Source organism: Electrophorus electricus, chromosome 1 (genome assembly GCF_041902795.1).
Source record: "Electrophorus electricus isolate QZ-2024a chromosome 1, ASM4190279v1, whole genome shotgun sequence".
NCBI lineage: Eukaryota > Metazoa > Chordata > Actinopteri > Gymnotiformes > Gymnotidae > Electrophorus > Electrophorus electricus.
In genome coordinates, this window is record NC_137497.1 from 18,840,258 (window position 1) to 18,860,910 (window position 20,653).

Sequence of the window (20,653 nt, forward strand, 5' to 3'; positions counted from 1 at the left end):
TAGTGTGTTTAATTGCATAGACAGTGAGGGAGGACAAAGTCTTTATTGTATTATAATGTCTCTGGTTAGGAGCAGAGCAGATGTACATGCATTTCATAATGTCTCATTATCTCATATAGTGATTTAAAATTATAATAATAGTGGTATTACTAACATGGTATACAAGATATTTGCTTTAGCAGATTTTTGTTGGACCCAGGAACGCTGCTTGGCACAGCGTGGTAAGTAGTGATGGCAAACGCACTGGCGCTTTCTTCCTAACTGTATCAAAAAAAGGTTCATTACTCGTAGCTTCATGACACTGTGCAAAATAGCGGCATCTGGTGGTCAAAACCTCAAAGTGCTTTGTGCATCTGGTTGGCAAGGGAGCTTTATTTATTTATTCATTTAGGTACTTAGTAAGTTAGTTAGTTGGTTGACTTGTGCATACTACCTTGGTTCCTGGGTACCGGACAGCGGCACTCTGCCAATTTATTTCCAGCTTTTAAAACTGTTCCATCGCATTAAAAACATGACATTTGTTGTTTTAATAAAAGCAACCGATGAAACTAAATAGATTGTTGCGCATGTCTTCAAAATCTCATTGCTGATGTGGGTACATACATCCAGGCTTTGGCAGAATACTTTGATGGCTGAATAATGTGACGTATTCTATTACAATACATAAAACAGTAATATATTCATAATACATTTAGAATGCACCCAGAACACATCTTACTAAGTCACATTTAAGAGCAAAAATATTTAATATTTTATATTTTAAATTTAAGTTATAAATTGTGAACAGCTTATCATTTAACAGAACTGATATAATGCCTTCAATGTATAACTTTTTCTTTATTCTTGTTGCAATGTTCTTTTAAAATACTCTAACTTATTTGTTGGCAAAAGTTTGTGGTCACGTGATCATTGTAGCCCGACTCAGGTACGGACACAAATACACGTGTAAGGACCATAAAAAGGGACGGAACTCCATATTGTTTACTGTGTATTTGTTTATTATTGTTGTACTGAGTGTTAAAAACTCTACTTCCCAGAACTCTTTTCGCGTTTCGCCGGTTTTCTTGCTGGCACGGCCAGTCTATCACCAAGGCGAGCAATCAGATGGCTGCTAGGATTGAGCGACCTTGTCGCTGACCAATCAGTGATTAGGAGGCGGGACCAGACTGGGGCGTTCGAGCGAGCGAGAGAGAGAGCGCGGCAATTTTCCCCTGAAGTTCGGTTGTTGGAGACTTAATATACGCTGTATATAGGCCCACACTAACTTTTTCCCATTTTTTTTCTTTCAAGTCTAACGGTGTTTGTTAGCGTGAAAGTAGACATTGTCTGTGTGTTTCGGTTCTGTGAGGAGCTCCAGCTCCAGGCTGTATCGCTAAACTGGCTGCTTCTCAACGAAGAGGTCTGAACTCTCCACGCTGCTGCTGTGTGGATGGACAAAGAGGACCAGAGTCTTAACAAAGATAATCGCATTTTGTGTGAGACGCGAGTAGGTGCTTGTGGGCGCTTCGGCTCATCTCCATATGAGTCATGGACTTGTGAGTATCGGAACAATCAGCCCCGTGTGTCTCAGACGCTTCTTTCTCCAAGTGGGCACCAACGCTTGTGAACATCCACGTGCTGTATTGACCAATTTTTATTGAGCGTTTATTTGCTAATTTCCGTGTTTATTCAATTAATTGTTTTGCAACTGAAGTCTCTGAGGGTAAGAGAAATATTAATATTGGTATTTTTTCGCGTTGAGTTTTTTTTTTCCACCGTTTGTGGTGACGTTAAAAGGTTTGAATCGGTTTTCGTTGTTTGTGATTTGCTTCGCGATTGCTTGCCTTTGTGCAGGGATATATGCTTTAAAAAAAAATTAAAGTGTCATTTGGGGTATTTACTAATCTGTGAATCATTCGGGTCATTAATCACGAGGGGGTTTAAAAGGATTTATTACTATCAACGTAGTAGTTGTAGACACATTTCTGGATGTATCGCGCTAACTTACATTGCTCTATTTCAGGTTTACTACCATGTACATTTAAGACTGGTAACAGTGCATCCACTGGCGGACAGTTTCAGGTTTTCTGGCTCATCAAGTCTTTTATGAGCTGCATCAGATGGGAAAATGCAGGCCGATGGGTCCCCAGAACCTCATGTGTGTTAAGAGGTTGCAACCCGAGAAAGCAACGTATCACACGTGGGTGTAGTAGATCCGGTCCCACTGTGTCACGGAATGTCCCCCCCCCCCCCCCCCCCCGAGTCACGTGGTACAGCCTGCTGAGTGCAGGGGATTCACAGCCGTGTTTGTAACCACGCCCCCCGGGATTACACACACGTGCACAGGGTTTAATGTTGAATGTCTGTTTAAACTGTCAGTGTGCGCGGCCTGTAGCTCCTTCTCACTACGTTTGTGTTAATGTCGCTCTCTGAGCCGTAACGTTAGTTTGTGTAGTCATGTATTAATGTGTTCTTAGTTTAATGTTAAGTGTAGTTATGTTTATCGTTAGTGTTGTGTGAGTGCCACCTTTGTTGTATGTGTTTAATGTTAATAAATGTCCTGCCCTGCGCATTCGGGCCAGCAGCGTTACACAGACATGTAATTTATGCTGAGGTTTCTGCTCCTGTGTGAGTCTGTCATACACTCTAGAGGTCTTGTGGTAAAGTTGCTTTACATACATGACTGGAAAATTAGTCCCGTCTGATGAGTAGTTTAGTGTTGCCAGAAATATCAAACACAGCATGACTGCTTGGAATAAGGGAGCTGAACAGTGACACAACGTACTGGCAGGCAGGACTGTGATGTTCTGGACCCTGGACTAATCCCCCTCTGGTAAAGGAGGATTACTGTGCTGCTGAGGTGTAGTGGGGTTTAGTCCCGTTTCTACTGTGGGATAGATGGTGCTTTAGTCCTGTTTCTAATATTGTTTAGTAGTTTACTCCTGTTTATTTTATAGCAGGTGCTGTAATCAGGGTACTGTAAATTATTGACTTTTTTCCTAATAGTGATCACTCTGGTCCTACCTGTACAGTACTGACTGGGTCCTCCTGTCTCCTCTGTACAGTACTGACTGGGCTCTCCTGTCTCCTCTGTACAGTACTGACTGGGCTCTCCTGTCTCCTCTGTACAGTACTGACTGGGCTCTCCTGTCTCCTCTGTACAGTACTGACTGGGCTCTCCTGTCTCCTCTGTACAGTACTGACTGGGCTCTCCTGTCTCCTCTGTACAGTACTGACTGGGCTCTCCTGTCTCCTCTGTACAGTACTGACTGGGCTCTCCTGTCTCCTCTGTACAGTACTGACTGGGCTCTCCTGTCTCCTCTGTACAGTACTGACTGGGCTCTCCTGTCTCCTCTGTACAGTACTGACTGGGCTCTCCTGTCTCCTCTGTACAGTACTGACTGGGCTCTCCTGTCTCCTCTGTACAGTACTGACTGGGCTCTCCTGTCTCCTCTGTACAGTACTGACTGGGCTCTCCTGTCTCCTCTGTACAGTACTGACTGGGCTCTCCTGTCTCCTCTGTACAGTACTGACTGGGCTCTCCTGTCTCCTCTGTACAGTACTGACTGGGTTCTCCTGTCTCCTCTGTACAGTACTGACTGGGTTCTCTTTTGTCTCCTCAGTCATGCTGTCCTGCAGCAGATGTCACTGTGTTTTGCTGTTACAGCTGCTGACAGTCATAGCTGGTAAGTGGTCAAAACAGGTTCTCTTAGGTCATCAGAATTTCATCTTTGATTTTGGTGTGTTAACTGAACTATTGAACTTGCTTGACCTTTATGTATTATTTAATCATCTTTATATTACATAAAATTGATAGTCAGCTGGCTAAGGTAGCATGTACATAGACAGTAATGTTTTATTAATAATGTCATAGTCCCTTCTTCAGAACACAGAGAAGGGCCAGGCTGCTATAGGCCTGCCCCCAGAGTCAAAATTATTTAATTTATGAATTTAATTGGACAGATTCCCTGTCATTTTGCTAATAGACTTGCATTTCAGAACCCTTTAATTAAAAGCTCACCAGAATGGTCATGTAGACACAGACATAGAAGACACAGATGTCCCTGCAGTCGTACTAATGAGCAGTATCAGTCAGTTCTGCTCTTACTTAGAAATGCATCTTTGAGTAACCAAGAATATTTAAGTAGATAAGTGAATGGGTTGATTATTTTTTGTTTTACTGTATTTATAGAGAGAGCACGATACCAGTTTTTCTCCACTGATCTGATACCGATGTCTTGCTTTTGAATGTCGCCTGATATCAATACCAATCTGATATTTTTTCATTAAAAGCTACTGTGGTTCAGCTGTGTAGGGAATTATTTAGTGTGGGATGTATTATATATGTATAATTATATATAGATACATATGCTGTATCATGGATAGATATGACAGATAAAATAAATAACATTCTAAATAATAAATATTGTTTACAAGTTGATATTTATTGCCTTGATATGTAATATTGGGTCATTTTCCTCTAAATAAATAACAGTCTAATATTTGGTTTAATTTGTTTGATTAGTTTCTTTTTATCTTTTAGAACCTGTTTGACAATCTGTTGAAGTTTTAGTTCAAATATTTGCAGAAATATAGAAACTTCTAAAGGGTTCACAAACTTTCAAGCACCACTGTAATGTTTTAAACTCTTTTCTTAATGTCTTCCAGGCTCTTTTCCTTCAGTAAAGGTGAATCTTCATGAGGCTGCTACTCTCCCCTGCACTCAGATGTGTTCTGGTCTGGTCACATGGACTTTATATCATAAACCACATGACATACTGGCTCAGTGTAACCAGACATCTTGCCAGTCAGAGGAGGGATTTCACATGTCCCATGATCAGTACCTGAAGGGAGATCTCTCCCTCACCATCACTGATGCTGATTACACTAAGAGGTCCTTGTACACCTGCGCCTGTAAAGGTCAAGAGCTCTGTGATGTGAGTCTACAGATAGAGGGTAAGTGTCCTCAATGGATTACCTAGTTATTGTTACTAAACCATTATTTATGTAGACAGAGAGAACTTTATTTATCTGAGGTAAATAAAGTAGAACATAGAATTGTAAACTTCAAATATCAGATATGTGGGGAAAAACAGAAGGAGCTTGTGTGTAATGTTTAAATGTTTATATCGGATTTGCAGTTCTGAGGTTGCATGGTCAAATCAGTTGTATATTACATTGAAGTTTCTAATTGTTTTTTCCACAGCCTGTAATTCTTCAGTTCAGATTAAGCCTGGTGAACCTCTGGTGCTGGATTTGCTCATATCAGAGTCAGTTGAGGTGATTTATAACAGCACAGGTGCAGCTGCTCCCTCTAGTGGACAGATCTGCACAGTGGCTGGACGTTCACTGAAGTGTAAACCTGAATACACTCGGAGAGTGTCGCTCATCTCTGCTGTGGAGCTGAGAGGAACCGCACCATCTGATAGTGGAGTTTACAGCATCAGAGACACTAAGCATGAAGAGATTATACAGACATACACAGTTACTGTGGAAGGTAAGTGTGGTTACTGTGATTTTAATGTTGCCTAGAATTACTATGTTGGGGAGGGGGTTGTGCATAGTATCAGTAACTATGTTTACATGCACATCAGTGGTTCAGTATTAGTTTGACTATGAATGCTAGGATCATGTAAACAGCGTGGACTGAGTGTCATAGTTTGAGGTCTTGGTCTTAGTTTAGGTCCTGTTTATCTAAGCATATCCCCAATAAAGCATGTGGACCCGGTTGATTTTCACTGGACTCTTTGTGGTGGATTCTCACATGGACACTCTTGGATCCAGCCACTGATGTTTTACGGCACTTGGTGCGATACCTGCTTAATCGTACCAAAACAATCATGAGTTATTGAGTGATGAGTCAGAAAAATTGAAGTGTTGGTATTTGAAGGTGTTACAACCCTGTTTGCATTATGGGTAGGGTTATTTGTTTTTGTTTACGTTTGTTACATCCTGTGGCTCGTCCCCTTCATGATGTTCCTCCTCCACCTGATCAAGTCTTCTGTCCTGTGCTGGAATTGTCCTGGGCTGCTGCCTCATTCTACCGCACGCATAAGGGGAAGCCCGGGAAGAAGCAACATGCTGCGATTCATATCCACTTTTGCTGTGGCTGCTTGTGTTTGTTCAGTCAGTGTCGTTTGCCGATTGTTGTGGTTTTGGGCCTCTGCTTGTTAAATCATTCTGACTTATTACTCCCCTTTTTCTGGTCGTGTTCACTGTTGTAAATATTATTCTGTGTATTGTAGTAGTCCTGTGTGAATCGTAGTTGGAAAGTTTGACACCTTTTTTATTTGCTCAGTTCTTTACTTCTGTTTGTTTGTTTTTGGGAGTAGGGAGGGTTATTGTACTTAATTTTGTTTGTGTTCAGTTGGGACAGTTGGTTGTTTTGGGCAGCAGGGCTTGATGGTTGGCATGTTTGCCCCTCAGCCTCTGAGTCCCTCTCTGGGTGGAGTTTCCCTGTTCTCCCTGAATCTGTGTAGGTTTCCTCTGGGGTCCTCCCAAAAACATGGAGGTGAGGATGACTGGATACTCTAAAATTGTATCAATGTGAGTTGTGCATGAATGTAGATAAAGATGTGTGTGTGTGTGTGTGTGTGTGTCCAGTGATGGTTGGTGTGTGTCTGTGTCTGTGTGTGTGTGTGTGTGTGTGTGTGTGTGTTCAGTGATGGTTGGTGCTCTGTGTGTGTGTGTGTGTGTGTGTGTGTTCAGTGATGGTTGGTGCTCTGTGTGTGTGTGTGTGTGTATGTGTATGTGTATGTGTGTGTGTGTGTGTGTGTTCAGTGATGGTTGGTGCTCTGTCTTGGTCTGAACCTCCTCCCCTTCTCCTACACCTGGTTCAGTCCCCCAGGAGTCTGTAGTTTCTGATAGAGAGAACGCTGTGTGTAAATTTGCTGCTGCTTCTCATCTGTCTGTGAGTGATTTGAGTGTTAAAGCTGATTTCTGCCTGCAAAGCATCCTTGAGTTTGAGAAAGGCACTAAATAAATGTAACCAACTAAAATAAAATAATAATTTTTATTTCTAGTGTGGCTTATGTTTTTTCGCCCTGAATATCACTGTTTACTGTAGTAATTATGATGTGTGTTAATATGACAGACTGGAGCTTCAGCAGTGATCATAGTTATGACGGAGCACAGGTGGTGATCAGGGTGGTGGTGGTGGTGGTTGTTGTTGTTGTTGTTGTTGTGTACCCCCCCTTTGTGTAGCTCATTCTCTCTACTGGTTCATTCACTTTGAACTCTGGGTATGTTTTTTATTCTACATTTACAACAATATCTCTCTACAAGATCCAGATTTGTTTTAGTTTGTTTCTAAACAGTTCTCCATCGCTATAATAGTTACTTCCTGATTGAATTTGATTGGATACTGATATGGAGGTGGGAGGTGCTGATCTCACCAGAGAGCACACACAAATCTGTAGAAGTGGTTACTATGGTAACTGCTGAAACATTATGCGTATCCACTTGTTAAGATCTTGTGCAGTGATGCTGTTGTGATCTTTTTGTCAGGAACTGGAGCTGAACTGCCCCTGTCCCACAATCCCTCTCGATCCCATCACAGTGACCACTCTGGTATATACACATATGATTATAACTCTGTACTGTTTAAAGAGTTGTTCATAATTTCTGACCATTTTTATGTCTGTCTGTTGCAGACGTCCAGCCATGTCCAGATCAGAGCTCCACAGTGACGGTGTTGACGGTGCTCCTGGCTCTGACGGGGGCGGGGCTTGTGGCAGCAGTGCTGGTGATTGTGCAGCTGAGGAAAAAAATTCAGGAACTCTAGAAAGGAAGTACAGTGAATGGAACAGTAACCATGACAACAGAGGAGTTAATATGAATGGACTAAACCACTCAGTTGAAGAGCAGAGGTGATCTCCCAATAATAACCATGAGGAAGTCTGAGAGATGATAAATGATTTGCCTGTGTTATACACACACACAAACGTATCCACACTGCCTTTCTCTGTCCCATTCAGGGGACAAAGACCAGTGTATGGAAACAGACCTCCTTCATGTCATTTGGTTTTGAGCAAGGTTGACAGACCCTGTGGTGTCTACTGTTTTACCAGCTGGCTATTATTAAATGCAGCTGCTAGTTACCAGTGTCTGTAATCTGGCTCATGACAAGATCACTAAAGTTAGATCTGAGAAACATTGAAGGAAGATGAATCAACAGTCATTAAGTAACTAGAAAGTAAAGAGTGTATACAAACTGAGTTGTATTTCTATCAGTATAATTTTCTTTATGAAGTGCAGATATGTACTTAACTATGTTTATTGTATGAGTAATAAGATGAACATTTGATGAAGGGATTAATGAAAGGAGAAGAGAGGAGGACTAAACAGATGAATGCTGTTGGTATAATATGCAGTTTGGTGCTTGAGGTCCACTGTTGAGTTTCTCTGCCAAGCCTGGTGGCTGTAGCCAGGGAGATAAAATATCAGTGGATTTCTGAGCAATGATGGAGGGATGAAAAATTATAGAAGGATTGCATACATGAGTGTGATTAAAATTAATGAAAGCATGGAAGGGGTTGATAAACAAATGTTGTCAGTACAAAATGCAATTTGCTGCCAGGAGTTGCTTAATGTTTGTCTTTACAAAATTAATTTTTCATTCCTCTGTTTGTACTACTTTGAGCCAAAGATGTTTTAAAGTTTTGCTCAGAAATATTAATGAGGTGTTTATTCTCTGTGCCTCTGTAAATCCATACACTTCCCTTGCAGTGCCTTATGGGTAAAGACCTGCCATGTGTTTATCTCAGAGATATAAGATGTAATGCTGTTTATTTTGAAATACAAGAAGAAATCATGATTTATGGAACTTTTTGTCTAGATTTATTACTGTATTTTGATACCTGATGCATTGTTACCAGAATATAATCTTTTACATACATCTATGGTCTGTTTATCTTGAAGCTGTCAATTACAGTCTGATTTGATATTTTGAATAAGGAAATGTTACAAGTCTCAGTTTGAATACAATTCATTACACTAACAACAGACACAAAATGAATACTTTGCTATGATGTGTGAGGTGTTTTAAGTGTTTGATAATTTGGGGGTGTCTGGAAATTATACATGTGAAATAATTATTTCTTGACAAGTTTTAGCAAGTAAAAACAACACACTGAAAGAAAAAAAAAAGATCTGTGGATTTATGTTAGAGGACCAACTGGATAAATATGTAATGTTGCTTTAAAAATGTATTGATTTAAAACTCAGTATTTCAGAACCAAGGAAGTGATAAATGTTGCTCAGATTTTACTGTAGATTTTCCTCAGGATTTATTGTTAAGTATTAATGTGTCTATTTAAACCCCTGTCCGTGTGTCCCTGTGTTGGTCATTGTCGCTATGTGTGTTAACTCCTGGCTCTGTAGCAGTAACGTTGGTTTGTGTAGTTCCCGTTAATGTGTATATGTCCTCGTTTAATGTTTAGTCATATTTACTGTAAGTGTTATGAGTGTACCGTGACCTGTAACGAAGCTGAGAGGAGACGCGAGTAGGCGCTTGTTGTGGCGCTTCGGCTCCTCTCCATATGAGTCATGGACTTGTGAGTATCGGAACAATCAGCCCCGTGTGTCTCAGACGCTTCTTTCTCCAAGTGGGCACCAACGCTTGTGAACATCCACGTGCTGTATTGACCAATTTTTATTGAGCGTTTATTTGCTAATTTCCGTGTTTATTCAATTAATTGTTTTGCAACTGAAGTCTCTGAGGGTAAGAGAAATATTAATATTGGTATTTTTTTCGCGTTGAATTTTGTTTTTTCCGCCACGTGGGTACGTTAATAGGTGACTGCATTAATCGCTCATACTTATGTTAAATGGATTTTCGTTGTTTGTGATTTGCTTCTGTTATTTCGCGATTGCTTTCCTTTGTGCAGGGAAATATGCTTTTAAAAAAATTAGTGTCATTTTGGGTATTTACTAACCTGTGAATCATTCGGGTCCTTAATCACGAGGGGGTTTAAAATGATTTATTACTATCAGCATAGTAGTAGACACATTTCTGGAGGCACCGCGCTGACTTACATTGATCTATTTCAGGTTTACTACCATGTTTGTCATGTACATTTAAGGCTGGTAAATGCATCCACTGGCGGACAGTTTCAGGTTTTCTGGCTCATCAAGTCTTTCATGAGCTGGATCAGATGGGAAACTGCAGGCCGATAACCACAGAACCTCATGTGTGTTAAGAGGTTGCGACCCGCGAAAGCAACGTATCACAGTAGTAGTGAGACGGTAACAGATCCAGATCCAATATGTAAATCCAGTCCCACTGTCACGCCCCCCACGAGTCACGTGGTACAGCCTGCTGCGTGCAGGGGATTCACAGCCGTGTTTGTAACCACGCCCCCCGGGATTACACACACGTGCACAGGGTTTAATGTTGAATGTCTGTTTAAACTGTCAGTGTGCGCGGCCTGTAGCTCCTTCTCACTACGTTTGTGTTAATGTCGCTCTCTGAGCCGTAACGTTAGTTTGTGTAGTCATGTATTAATGTGTTCTTAGTTTAATGTTAAGTGTAGTTATGTTTATCGTTAGTGTTGTGTGAGTGCCACCTTTGTTGTATGTGTTTAATGTTAATAAATGTCCTGCCCTGCGCATTCGGGCCAGCAGCGTTACACAGACATGTAATTTATGCTGAGGTTTCTGCTCCTGTGTGAGTCTGTCATACCCTCTAGAGGTCTTGTGGTAAAGTTGCTTTACATACATGACTGGAAAATGAGTCACGTTTGATTAGTAGTTTAGTGTTGCCAGAAATATCAAACACAGCATGACTGCTGGGAATAAGGGAGCTGAACAGTGACACAACGTACAGGCAGGCAGGACTGTGATGTTCTGGACCCTGGACTAACCCCCTCTGGTAAAGGAGGATTACTGTGCTGCTGAGGTATAGTGGGGTTTAGTCCCGTTTCTACTGTGGGATAGATGGTGCTTTAGTCCTGTTCCTAATGTTGTTTAGCAGTTTACTCCTGTTTATTTTATAGCAGGTGGTGTAATCAGGTTATGTAAATTATTGACTTTTTTCCTAATAGTGATCACCCTGAGATTTACTCAGCTGCTTTTACCAGTACAGTACTGACTGGGTCCTCCTGTCTCCTCTCTACAGTACTGACTGGGTCCTCCTGTCTCCTCTCTACAGTACTGACTGGGTTCTCTTTTGTCTCCTCAGTCATGCTGTCCTGCAGCAGGTGTCACTATGTTCTGCTGTTACAGCTGCTGACAGTCATAGCTGGTAAGTGGACAGAACGGTTTCTATTTGGTCATCAGAATTTTATTCTTGATTCTGGTGTGTGAACTGGACTAATGTACCTGCTTGACCTTTATTTATTATTTAACCTTCTTTATATGTGAAATGAATATATGAAATTAAATTCTGATGTTTTTTTTAATAATTCATTTTGTTAGACAGTGTAAACAATGATGTCGTCCATTTTAATCACATTTAAATGAATAGTAAACATGTTTACTGCATTGCTGCTATTCATGAGAACTGTACTGTGTAACTCACTGTGGATGCTCAGCTCGTCGTACCTACTGTATAACTAGAGTGTGTGTCTCACTCATAGACCCCATTCATAGTCAGCTGGCTAAGGTAGCTGTCCCGGCACGGCCCCCTCTCCTAGACTCCTCCCCTTGTGTGTGTGTCTGTCCATTGTCACGCCCCTGATGTATTGATTGTCCATGTTACACCTGTTTGTAGTTATGTTCCTTGTTAACATGTGTGCTTAAATCCCGTTAGTGTGTGCGTCCCTGTGTCTGTCATCGTCTTGGCCCCTGTCCTTCCTTGCGCTGGCCCATGGTGGGTTGTCCGGTCCTCCACCGGCACCTTTTGGCGTTGGTCTTGAGGCCGTAGCCCGATGGGCTGGCGCGCAGGCAGTGGCGCCCTTGAGGGGGGGCTCTGTCACGGTACGGCCCCTCCCCTCTCGTGTGTGTGTGTGTGTGTGTGTGTGGTGCCATGCCCTCTCGTGTCGTTCACCTGATCCTTGTGTGTAATGGTCATGCGTGTATATAAGTCTTGTGTCGTGTTGTTGAAGTTGTCAGTGTTTAACCCAGTGTGCATCTTGTATCGTATGTGAACACACCTGAAGCTTAATGTATACGGTGGTTGTGTTGTTAATGTTTGCTGAGTCTGACATTATTCTTCATTTTTATTACTTTAAATAAAGGCCAGTTTAGTTGAGAGCACCTGTCTTGGCATTCCACTCTTACAACATGAGCGTTACAGTAGCATGTACATGGACATGTCCATGTTTTGTTAATAATGTCATAGACCCTTCTTCAGAACACTGAGAAGGGCCAGGATGCTATAGGCCCGCCCCCAGAGTCAAAAATATTAAATTCACACATTTCATTGGACAGATTCCCTGTCATTTTGCTAATAGACTTGCCTTTCAGAACCCTTTAATTAAAAGATCACCAGAATGGTCATGTAGACACAGACATAGAAGGCACAGATGTCCCTGCAGCTGTACTAATGAGCAGTATCAGTCAGTTCTGCTCTTACACAGAAATGCATCTTTGAGTAACCAAGAATATTTAAGTAGCCTGAGTGAATGGTTGATTATTTTTAGTTTTACTGTATTTATAGAGAGAGCATGATACTAGTTTTTCTCTACTGATCCGATACTGATGTCTTGCATTTGAATGTCGCCTGATATCAATACCAATCTGATATTTTTTTCATTAAAAGCTACTGTGGCACTGTGGTTTAGTTGTGTAGGGGATTATTTTTGTGTGGGATGTATTATATATGTATAATTATATATTATATATAGATACATATGCTGTATCATGCATAGATATGACATAAAATAAATAACATCCTGAAGAACAATAAATATTTTTTACAAGTTGATATGAAACATTGGGTCATTTTCCTCAATAAATACATGACAGTCTAATATTTTGTTTAATTTGTTTGATTTGTTTCTCTATCTACTTTCAGGACTTTTTTTGACAATCTGATGAAGTTTTAGTTCATATGTATGCAGAAATATAGAAACTTCTAAAGGGTTCACAAACTTTCAAGCACCACTGTAATGTTTTAAACTCTTTTCTTAATGTGTCTCTCAGGCTCTTTTCCTTCAGTAAAGGTGAATCTTCATGAGGCTGCTACTCTCCCCTGCACTCAGACGTGTTCTGGTCTGGTCACATGGACTGTGTCCTATAAACCACATGACATTCTGGCTCAGTGTAACCAGACATCCTGCCAGTCAGAGGAGGGATTTCACATGTCCCATGATCAGTACCTGAAGGGAGATCTCTCCCTCACCATCACTGATGCTGATTACACTAAGAGGACCTGGTACACCTGCGCTTGTAATGGTAAAGACATCTGTGATGTGAGTCTACAGATAGAGGGTAAGTGTCCTTGATGGATTACATAGTTATTGTTACTAAACCATTATTTTTGTAAACAGATAGAACTTGATTTATCTGGGATTAATAAAGTAGAACATAGAAAATTTCACAAACATCAGATATGTGGGGGAAAACAGATGGAGATTATATGTAATGTTTAAATGTTTATATCGGATTTGTAGTTCTGTTTGTATTTGAAGGTGTTACAACCTTGTTTGTGTTATGGGCAGGGTTATTTGTGTTTGTTTACATTTATGTTACATCCTGTGGCTCCTCCCCTTCATGATGCTCCTCCTCCAAGTCTTTTGTCCTGGGCTGCTGTGTTGCGCCTTGATTGGCTGCCTCATTCTACCGCGCACATAAAGGGAAGCCTGGGAAGAAGCAACAGGCTGTGATTCATATTCACTGTTGCTGTGGCTGCTTGTGTTTGTTCAGTGAGCGTTGTTTGCCGATTGTTGTGGTTTTGGGCCTCTGCTTGTTAAATCATTCTGAATGATCACTTCCCCTTTTTCTGGACATGTTCACTGTTATAAATATTATTCTGTGTATAGTGTATACTGACACCTTTTTTATTTGCCTAGTTCTTCTGTTTGTTTTTGGGAGTAGGGAGGGTTATTGTACTTAATTTTGTTTGTATTCAGTTAGGACAGTTGTTTTGGGCAGCAGGGCTTGGTGGTTGGCATGTTTGCCTCTCAGCCTCGGAGTCCCTCTCTGGATGGAGTTTCCGTGTTCTTCCTGTGTGGGGGTCAAGTCCCTCTCTGGGTGGAGTTTTCGTGTTCTCCCTGAATCTGCATAGGTTTCCTCTGGGGTCCTCCCAAAAACATTGAGGTTAGGATGACTGGATACTCTAAAACTGTCCTGTATCAATGTGAGTTGTGCATGAATATAGATAAAGATAGATGTGTGTGTGTGTGTGTGTATATGTTCAGTGATGGTTGGTGCTGTGTGTGTGTGTGTGTGTGTGTGTGTGTTCAGTGATGGTTGGTGCTGTGTGTGTGTGTGTGTGTGTGTGTGTGTGCGTGCGTGCGCGCGCGCGCGCGCGTGCGCGTGTGTGTGTTCAGTGATGGTTGGTGCTCTGTGTGTGTGTGTGTTCAGTGATGGTTGGTGCTCTGTGTGTGTGTGTGTGTGCGTGTGTGTGTGTGTGTGTGTGTGTGTTCAGTGATGGTTGGTGCTCTGTGTGTGTGTGTGTGTGTGTGTGTGTGTGTGTGTGTGTGTTCAGTGATGGTTGGTGCTCTGTGTGTGTGTGTGTGTGTGTGTGTGTGTGTGTGTGTGTGTTCAGTGATGGTTGGTGCTCTGTGTGTGTGTGTGTTCAGTGATGGTTGGTGCTCTGTGTGTGTGTGTGTGTGTGTGTGTGTTCAGTGATGGTTGGTGCTCTGTGTGTGTGTGTGTGTGTGTGTATGTTCAGTGATGGTTGGTGCTCTGTGTGTGTGTGTGTGTGTGTGTGTGTGTGTGTGTGTGTTCAGTGATGGTTGGTGCTCTGTGTGTGTGTGTGTTCAGTGATGGTTGGTGCTCTGTGTGTGTGTGTGTTCAGTGATGGTTGGTGCTCTGTGTGTGTGTGTTCAGTGATGGTTGGTGCTCTGTGTGTGTGTGTTCAGTGATGGTTGGTGCTCTGTGTGTGTGTGTTCAGTGATGGTTGGTGCTCTGTGTGTGTGTGTTCAGTGATGGTTGGTGCTCTGTGTGTGTGTGTGTGTTCAGTGATGGTTGGTGCTCTGTGTGTGTGTGTGTTCAGTGATGGTTGGTGCTCTGTGTGTGTGTGTGTTCAGTGATGGTTGGTGCTCTGTGTGTGTGTGTGTTCAGTGATGGTTGGTGCTCTGTGTGTGTGTGTGTGTTCAGTGATGGTTGGTGCTCTGTGTGTGTGTGTGTGTTCAGTGATGGTTGGTGCTCTGTGTGTGTGTGTGTGTTCAGTGATGGTTGGTGCTCTGTGTGTGTGTGTGTGTTCAGTGATGGTTGGTGCTCTGTGTGTGTGTGTGTGTGTGTATGTTCAGTGATGGTTGGTGCTCTGTGTGTGTGTGTGTGTGTGTATGTTCAGTGATGGTTGGTGCTCTCTGTGTGTGTGTGTGTGTGTGTGTGTGTGTGTGTGTGTGTGTTCAGTGATGGTTGGTGCTCTGTCTTGGTCTGAACCTCCTCCCCTTCTCCTACACCTGGTTCAGTCCCCCAGGAGTCTGTAGTTTCTGATAGAGAGAACGCTGTGTGTAAATTTGCTGCTGCTTCTCATCTGTCTGTGAGTGATTTGAGTGTTAAAGCTGATTTCTGCCTGCAAAGCGTCCTTGAGTTTGAGAAAGGCACTAAATAAATGTAACCAACTAAAATGAAAAAATAATTTTTATTTCTAGTGTGGCTTATGTTTTTTCGCCCTGAATATCACTGTTTACTGTAGTAATTATGATGTGTGTTAATATGACAGACTGGAGCTCCAGCAGTGATCATAGTTATGACGGAGCACAGGTGGTGATCAGGGTGGTGGTTGTGGTTGTGGTGGTTGTTGTTGTTGTTGTTGTTGTTGTGTACCCCCCCCCCTCCTCCTTTGTGTAGCTCATTCTCTCTACTGGTTCATTCACTTTGAACTCTGAGTATGTTTCTATTCTACATTTACAACAATATCTCTCTACAAGATCCAGATTTGTTTTAGTTTGTTTCTAAACAGTTCTCCATCGCTATAATAGTTACTTCCTGATTGAATTTGATTGGATACTGATATGGAGGTGGGAGGTGCTGATCTCACCAGAGAGCACACACAAATCTGTAGAAGCGGTTACTATGGTAACTGCTGAAACATTATGCGTATCCACTTGTTAAGATCTTGTGCAGTGATGCTGTTGTGATCTTTTTGTCAGGAACTGGAGCTGAACTGCCCCTGTCCCACAATCCCTCTCGATCCCATCACAGTGACCACTCTGGTACATACACATATGATTATAACTCTGTACTGTTTAAAGAGTTGTTCATAATTTCTGACCATTTTTATGTCTGTCTGTTGCAGAAGTCCAGCCACGTCCAGATCAGAGCTCCACCGTGACGGTGTTGACGGTGCTCCTGGCTCTGACGGGGGCGGGGCTTGTGGCAGCAGTGCTGGTGATTGTGCAGCTGAGGAAAAAAATTCAGGAACTCTAGAAAGGAAGTACAGTGAATGGAACAGTAACCATGACAACAGAGGAGTTAATATGAATGGACTAAACCACTCAGGTGAACAACAGAGGTGATCTCCCAATAATAACCATGAAGTCTGAGAGATGATAAATGATTTGCCTGTGTTATACACACACACAAACGTATCCACACTGCCTTTCTCTGTCCCATTCAGGGGTCAAAGATCAGTGTATGTTCGGTCATGCATGATCAGAGTTATATCATATTAGCTCTCCTGAAGCTCACCTGGTAGAACAGGTACAGTAAGATTTGATCCTCAGAGAGCACACATGCTGTCATACTGATGAATATCTGTCACTATAAGAGCATCTGCCCAGTACTGTAAATGTAATGTAAAGATGTTTATGTAAATATTACTGTGAGATCCTGTGATGTGATTTAATGCACATTAAATACTTTTGTGTTAGCTCATGGAAAAACTGGAAATTTTGTCTGGAGCATCTTTGAATAGTTTAAATATTTTAGTTGCCATTTGTCAACATGTTTTAATTAAGAGTCCGTCCCCCCCGTATTGTTCAGGTTATAATTTCAAGAGTCTCCCATGTGGTCTTGGTGATTATGCTCAGTTGTTGGTTTTCCCAATGCTGTAATGCTGCATTCATTTCAAAGCGTTGTATTATGCAAAAAGGCCTCGTGTCATTTGGCCTGCTTCATGTCATTTGTGACAAATGTTTCAGATCATTAAACAAATTTACTTGTTATTTTTGTCTAATATTTAAACACAAAATGCATTTTTAAATGAAGGTTTTTATTATTAAGGAGAAAAAAAAATCCAAACCTACCAGAAAAAGTAATTGTGCCCCTGTTAAAACATAAATTAACTGGTTTATCACATCTTTGGAAAGCTGAGCTCAATTTCTCTAGCCACACCCAGGCCTGATTACTGCCACACCTGTTCTCAATCAAGAAATCACTTAAATAGGACCTGTGTGACAAAGTGAAGGAGACCAAAAGATGAACTTACTAAGTCACAGTTAAGAGCAAAGCTATTTTATATATTTTAAATTTAAGTTCTAAATTGTGAACAGCTTATCATTTAACAGAGCTGATATAATGCCATCAATGTATAACTTTTTCTTTATTCTTGTTGCAGTGTTCTTTTAAAGTACTCTACCTTATTTGTTGGCAAAAATTCAGTGTTCAGACTTCATAACGCTGTTTTTCTCACTATTTCAAGGCTACTCTGGTCACGTGATCATTGTAGCCTGACTCAGGCACAGACACAAATCCATGTGTCAGGACCCTAAAAAAGGGAAGGAACCCCATATTGTTTACTGTGTATTTGTTTATTATTGTTGTACTGAGTATTAAAAACACTACTTCCCAGAACTCTTCGAGTTTCGCGCCGGTTTTCTTGCTGGCACGGCCAGTCTCTTACCAAGGCGAGCAATCAGATGGCTGCTAGGATTGAGCGACATTATTGCTGACCAATCAGTGATTAGGAGGAGGGACCATACTGGCACGTTTGAGAGAGAGCGAGAGCGTGGCAATTTTCTCCTGAAGTTTCAGTTGTTGGAGACTTAATATACATTGTATATAGGCCCAAACTGTAACACTTTTTCCAATTTTTTTATTTCAGTCTGTGTTTGTTAGTGTGAAAGTATATTATCTCTGCGGTAGGCATTGTCTGTGTGTTTCGGTTCTGTGAGGAGAGTTGGCCGTATGCCGTGGAGGAGCTTCAGGCTGTACCGTTGAACTGGGTGCTTCTCAGCAAAGAGGACTGAACTCTCCACACTGCTGTTGTGTGGATGGATGAGCAGGACCAGAGTCTTAACAAAGATCATCACACTCCGTGTGTCTCAGACGCTTTGTTCTGCACTTGTGCACCAACGAGTTATAACTCAAACGCTTGTGAACATCCACACACTAAGCTGGATTTAGCCAAACTCTGGTTCATGTTTGCATTTGCTGTATTGACTATTTATGATTGCGCGTATATTTTCTAATTTCCATGTTTATTCAATTGATTGATTTGCAACTGAAGCCTCTGATGGTAAGAGAAATATTAATATTGGTATTTTTGTCGCGTTGAGTTTTATTTTCCGTTACTTGTGGTGACGTTGATAGTTGACTGATTAATGCAGTGTGGAGTTTCAACCCTACTCCAGGTGTTCGTGTATGTGGGGAGAAGAAACGCAATCCTCGAACACACTCGAGTACACAATTAATTGCGCCTTTATTACAGAGATCTCCGGAGAGCCACCACACCACGCCGGCTGCACCTAAATCAGAAAGTAGCTCTGCCTTTGCTGATGAACAAACATACATATATAGGGAAGACTGCACCCCAAACACTTCACAAGCATTCTTTGTGTTTCCCACCCCATTTGTTTAACTTCATGCTGAGACGGCAGCCTTTTGATCACCTCTGTTTTACAACACCCTTACACACACATACGCTTTTTACCTCCCCCTCCCTTCTTTGATCTCTGTGCATTCTCCTCCATTGTGAAGTTTCTTTGTAAAGCTGCAGTACCATATGCAACAAGCCTATGCATTATCTAATACCCCTCACCCTTCAAACAATGCAATGCAATCACTCGCCCACATTCTATACTTTATGCTATGTCACGTGCCTTTCATCACTAACCCCATCTCACATAGTTCACCGTCTTTATGACCTTTAGTACATTTTATTCAGTATGAGTGGAATCTGAACACATCCGCTTTGTTAGATTACTCTGAAAGAAAGCTGTCGTACGTTAGCCAACTAGCTAGTAAACTAGCGCGACTGGAAAAGGTGCCGAACACCAGCTGACTGTCTCTGGATTACAGTGGAGATCAGCACAGCCGGTTTCTCCTGTTGTTTGAAGTTTAGTCCTTTGATTCGTTTTCTGTAGGTTTTACGCTCTGGTTCTTTACCTGGCTTTTATTCCCAATCTACGTACGTCAATGTAAGTGAGATTTAATGGGCGAAATTAGCAGGCACAACTGACCGACCGAGCTTTTATGTGTCATTTATGTCTCGGCCATTTATGTGTAAAATACAGAGTGTCTGACTAGATGACATTAAAATGGCTGACTAAATGCACCCAGTTAGCTTGCATGCGCATCCGAAGTGGTGCTTTACAACTCGAGATCGACCGTATTGCGGTATTGTATGTATTGTATGTATTGCTGTATTGTATGTATTGCAGACGTGCAGCGGTGTACCGCGTTCATTGTAAGTGTTCACTAAGCAAACTGCGACCGTGTCGGTACTATTCTATATGTGGCACTGATGTGTGTGTTCTTCTTTCTACAGTTTGGGTATTGACCAGGGATTCAAGTAAGTAGCCTGTCGGTTGGTTGTGTATTTTTTCATTTATGTATTTTGTATGTATTTATGTATTTATGTATTTATTTTCATCTTATTTTATCTTATTTAAGTAATATATGTATGCAACTCTGGCTAAGAGTGTCTGCCAAACATAAATGTAATCTGTATGTGAATGTAATGTTTAGCATTGCTTCATCAGGTTGGTATTGCAAATAATTCTTGAATCACTCTCAGTTAGTTACATAGCTGCTTGATGTGGAGTGTAAAGGAACCTTTGTCTTGAGAGATCCTAAGGCAGCTGATTCTTGCTGTAGTCAATGTTTAATCTATATTACCATTATTGACACTGTAACATCTAAAGTAAACTCCAGTAAGCAGCATCCTATCATTGTTTGAAAAGAATACAAGCTACAGGAGGCAGGTTTGGAAACACTAATAAAAAGCCCTCACATCTTGCAGGCAGTGGTTGCTGCTGAAAGTGAGCACTGGAAGTCTTCTATTGTGTCATACTAGTGCAGTCCTGACTTCTAATCATACTAGTGCAGTGTTGACTTCTAGTAATACCAGTGCAGTGTTGTTTTCTGTGTCATATTAGAGCAGTGCTGTCTACTACTATGTCATACTAGTGCAGTGTTGTCTTCTAATGTGTCATACTGTAACACCCTTCACCAGCCCTGCACTCCTTCACATACTGGCACAGTGCTCATGTACGCTACTTCCAGGTACTCTCAAAGGTCCATCCCTCATGATACTAGCATAGAATATCAGTAAATCATGTGGGCAGTGGTGTCTCAGTGGTTAAGATACTTGATTTGTAATTGGAAGGTTGCTGGTTGAAGCTCCACCACTGCCAAGTTGCTACTGTTAGGTCCATGAGCCTCAATTGCTCAAGTTGTA

At 41.6% G+C, this 20,653-nt stretch overlaps 1 protein-coding gene across 6 annotated transcripts; it reads left to right on the forward strand.

The window, feature by feature from the left end:
* Positions 1 to 1,189: 1,189 nt before the first annotated feature.
* Positions 1,190 to 17,809, forward strand: LOC145657431 (uncharacterized). Of its 6 annotated transcripts, XR_014123081.1 has the most exons (7): positions 1,190 to 1,535; positions 3,603 to 3,665; positions 4,648 to 4,935; positions 5,186 to 5,476; positions 5,977 to 6,490; positions 7,486 to 7,548; positions 7,632 to 7,705. XR_014123081.1 is itself a non-coding variant. In XM_081711907.1 (6 exons), the coding sequence occupies exons 1-6, from the start codon at positions 1,430 to 1,432 to the stop codon at positions 7,760 to 7,762; spliced, it is 942 nt and encodes a 313-aa protein (XP_081568033.1). In that variant the 5' UTR covers positions 1,190 to 1,429; the 3' UTR covers positions 7,763 to 8,875. The 6 variants fall into 6 exon arrangements, 3 of the variants coding, with proteins under 3 accessions (XP_081568033.1, XP_081568040.1, XP_081568038.1); XR_014123079.1 differs by lacking the exon at positions 7,486 to 7,548 and having other exon boundaries at positions 5,977 to 6,525; positions 7,632 to 7,767; XM_081711907.1 differs by lacking the exon at positions 5,977 to 6,490 and having other exon boundaries at positions 7,632 to 8,875.
* Positions 17,810 to 20,653: the final 2,844 nt, after the last annotated feature.

Excerpts from the sequence above, each read along its gene's own strand:
- LOC145657431 (XM_081711907.1), top strand. The coding sequence starts at position 1,430 with ATGGACAAAGAGGACCAGAGTCTTAACAAAGATAATCGCATTTTGTGT. Across the intron at positions 4,936-5,185 it reads TGTGAGTCTACAGATAGAGG|CCTGTAATTCTTCAGTTCAG; the intron begins GTAAGTGTCCTC and ends TTTTTTCCACAG. Across the intron at positions 7,549-7,631 it reads CCATCACAGTGACCACTCTG|ACGTCCAGCCATGTCCAGAT; the intron begins GTATATACACAT and ends TGTCTGTTGCAG.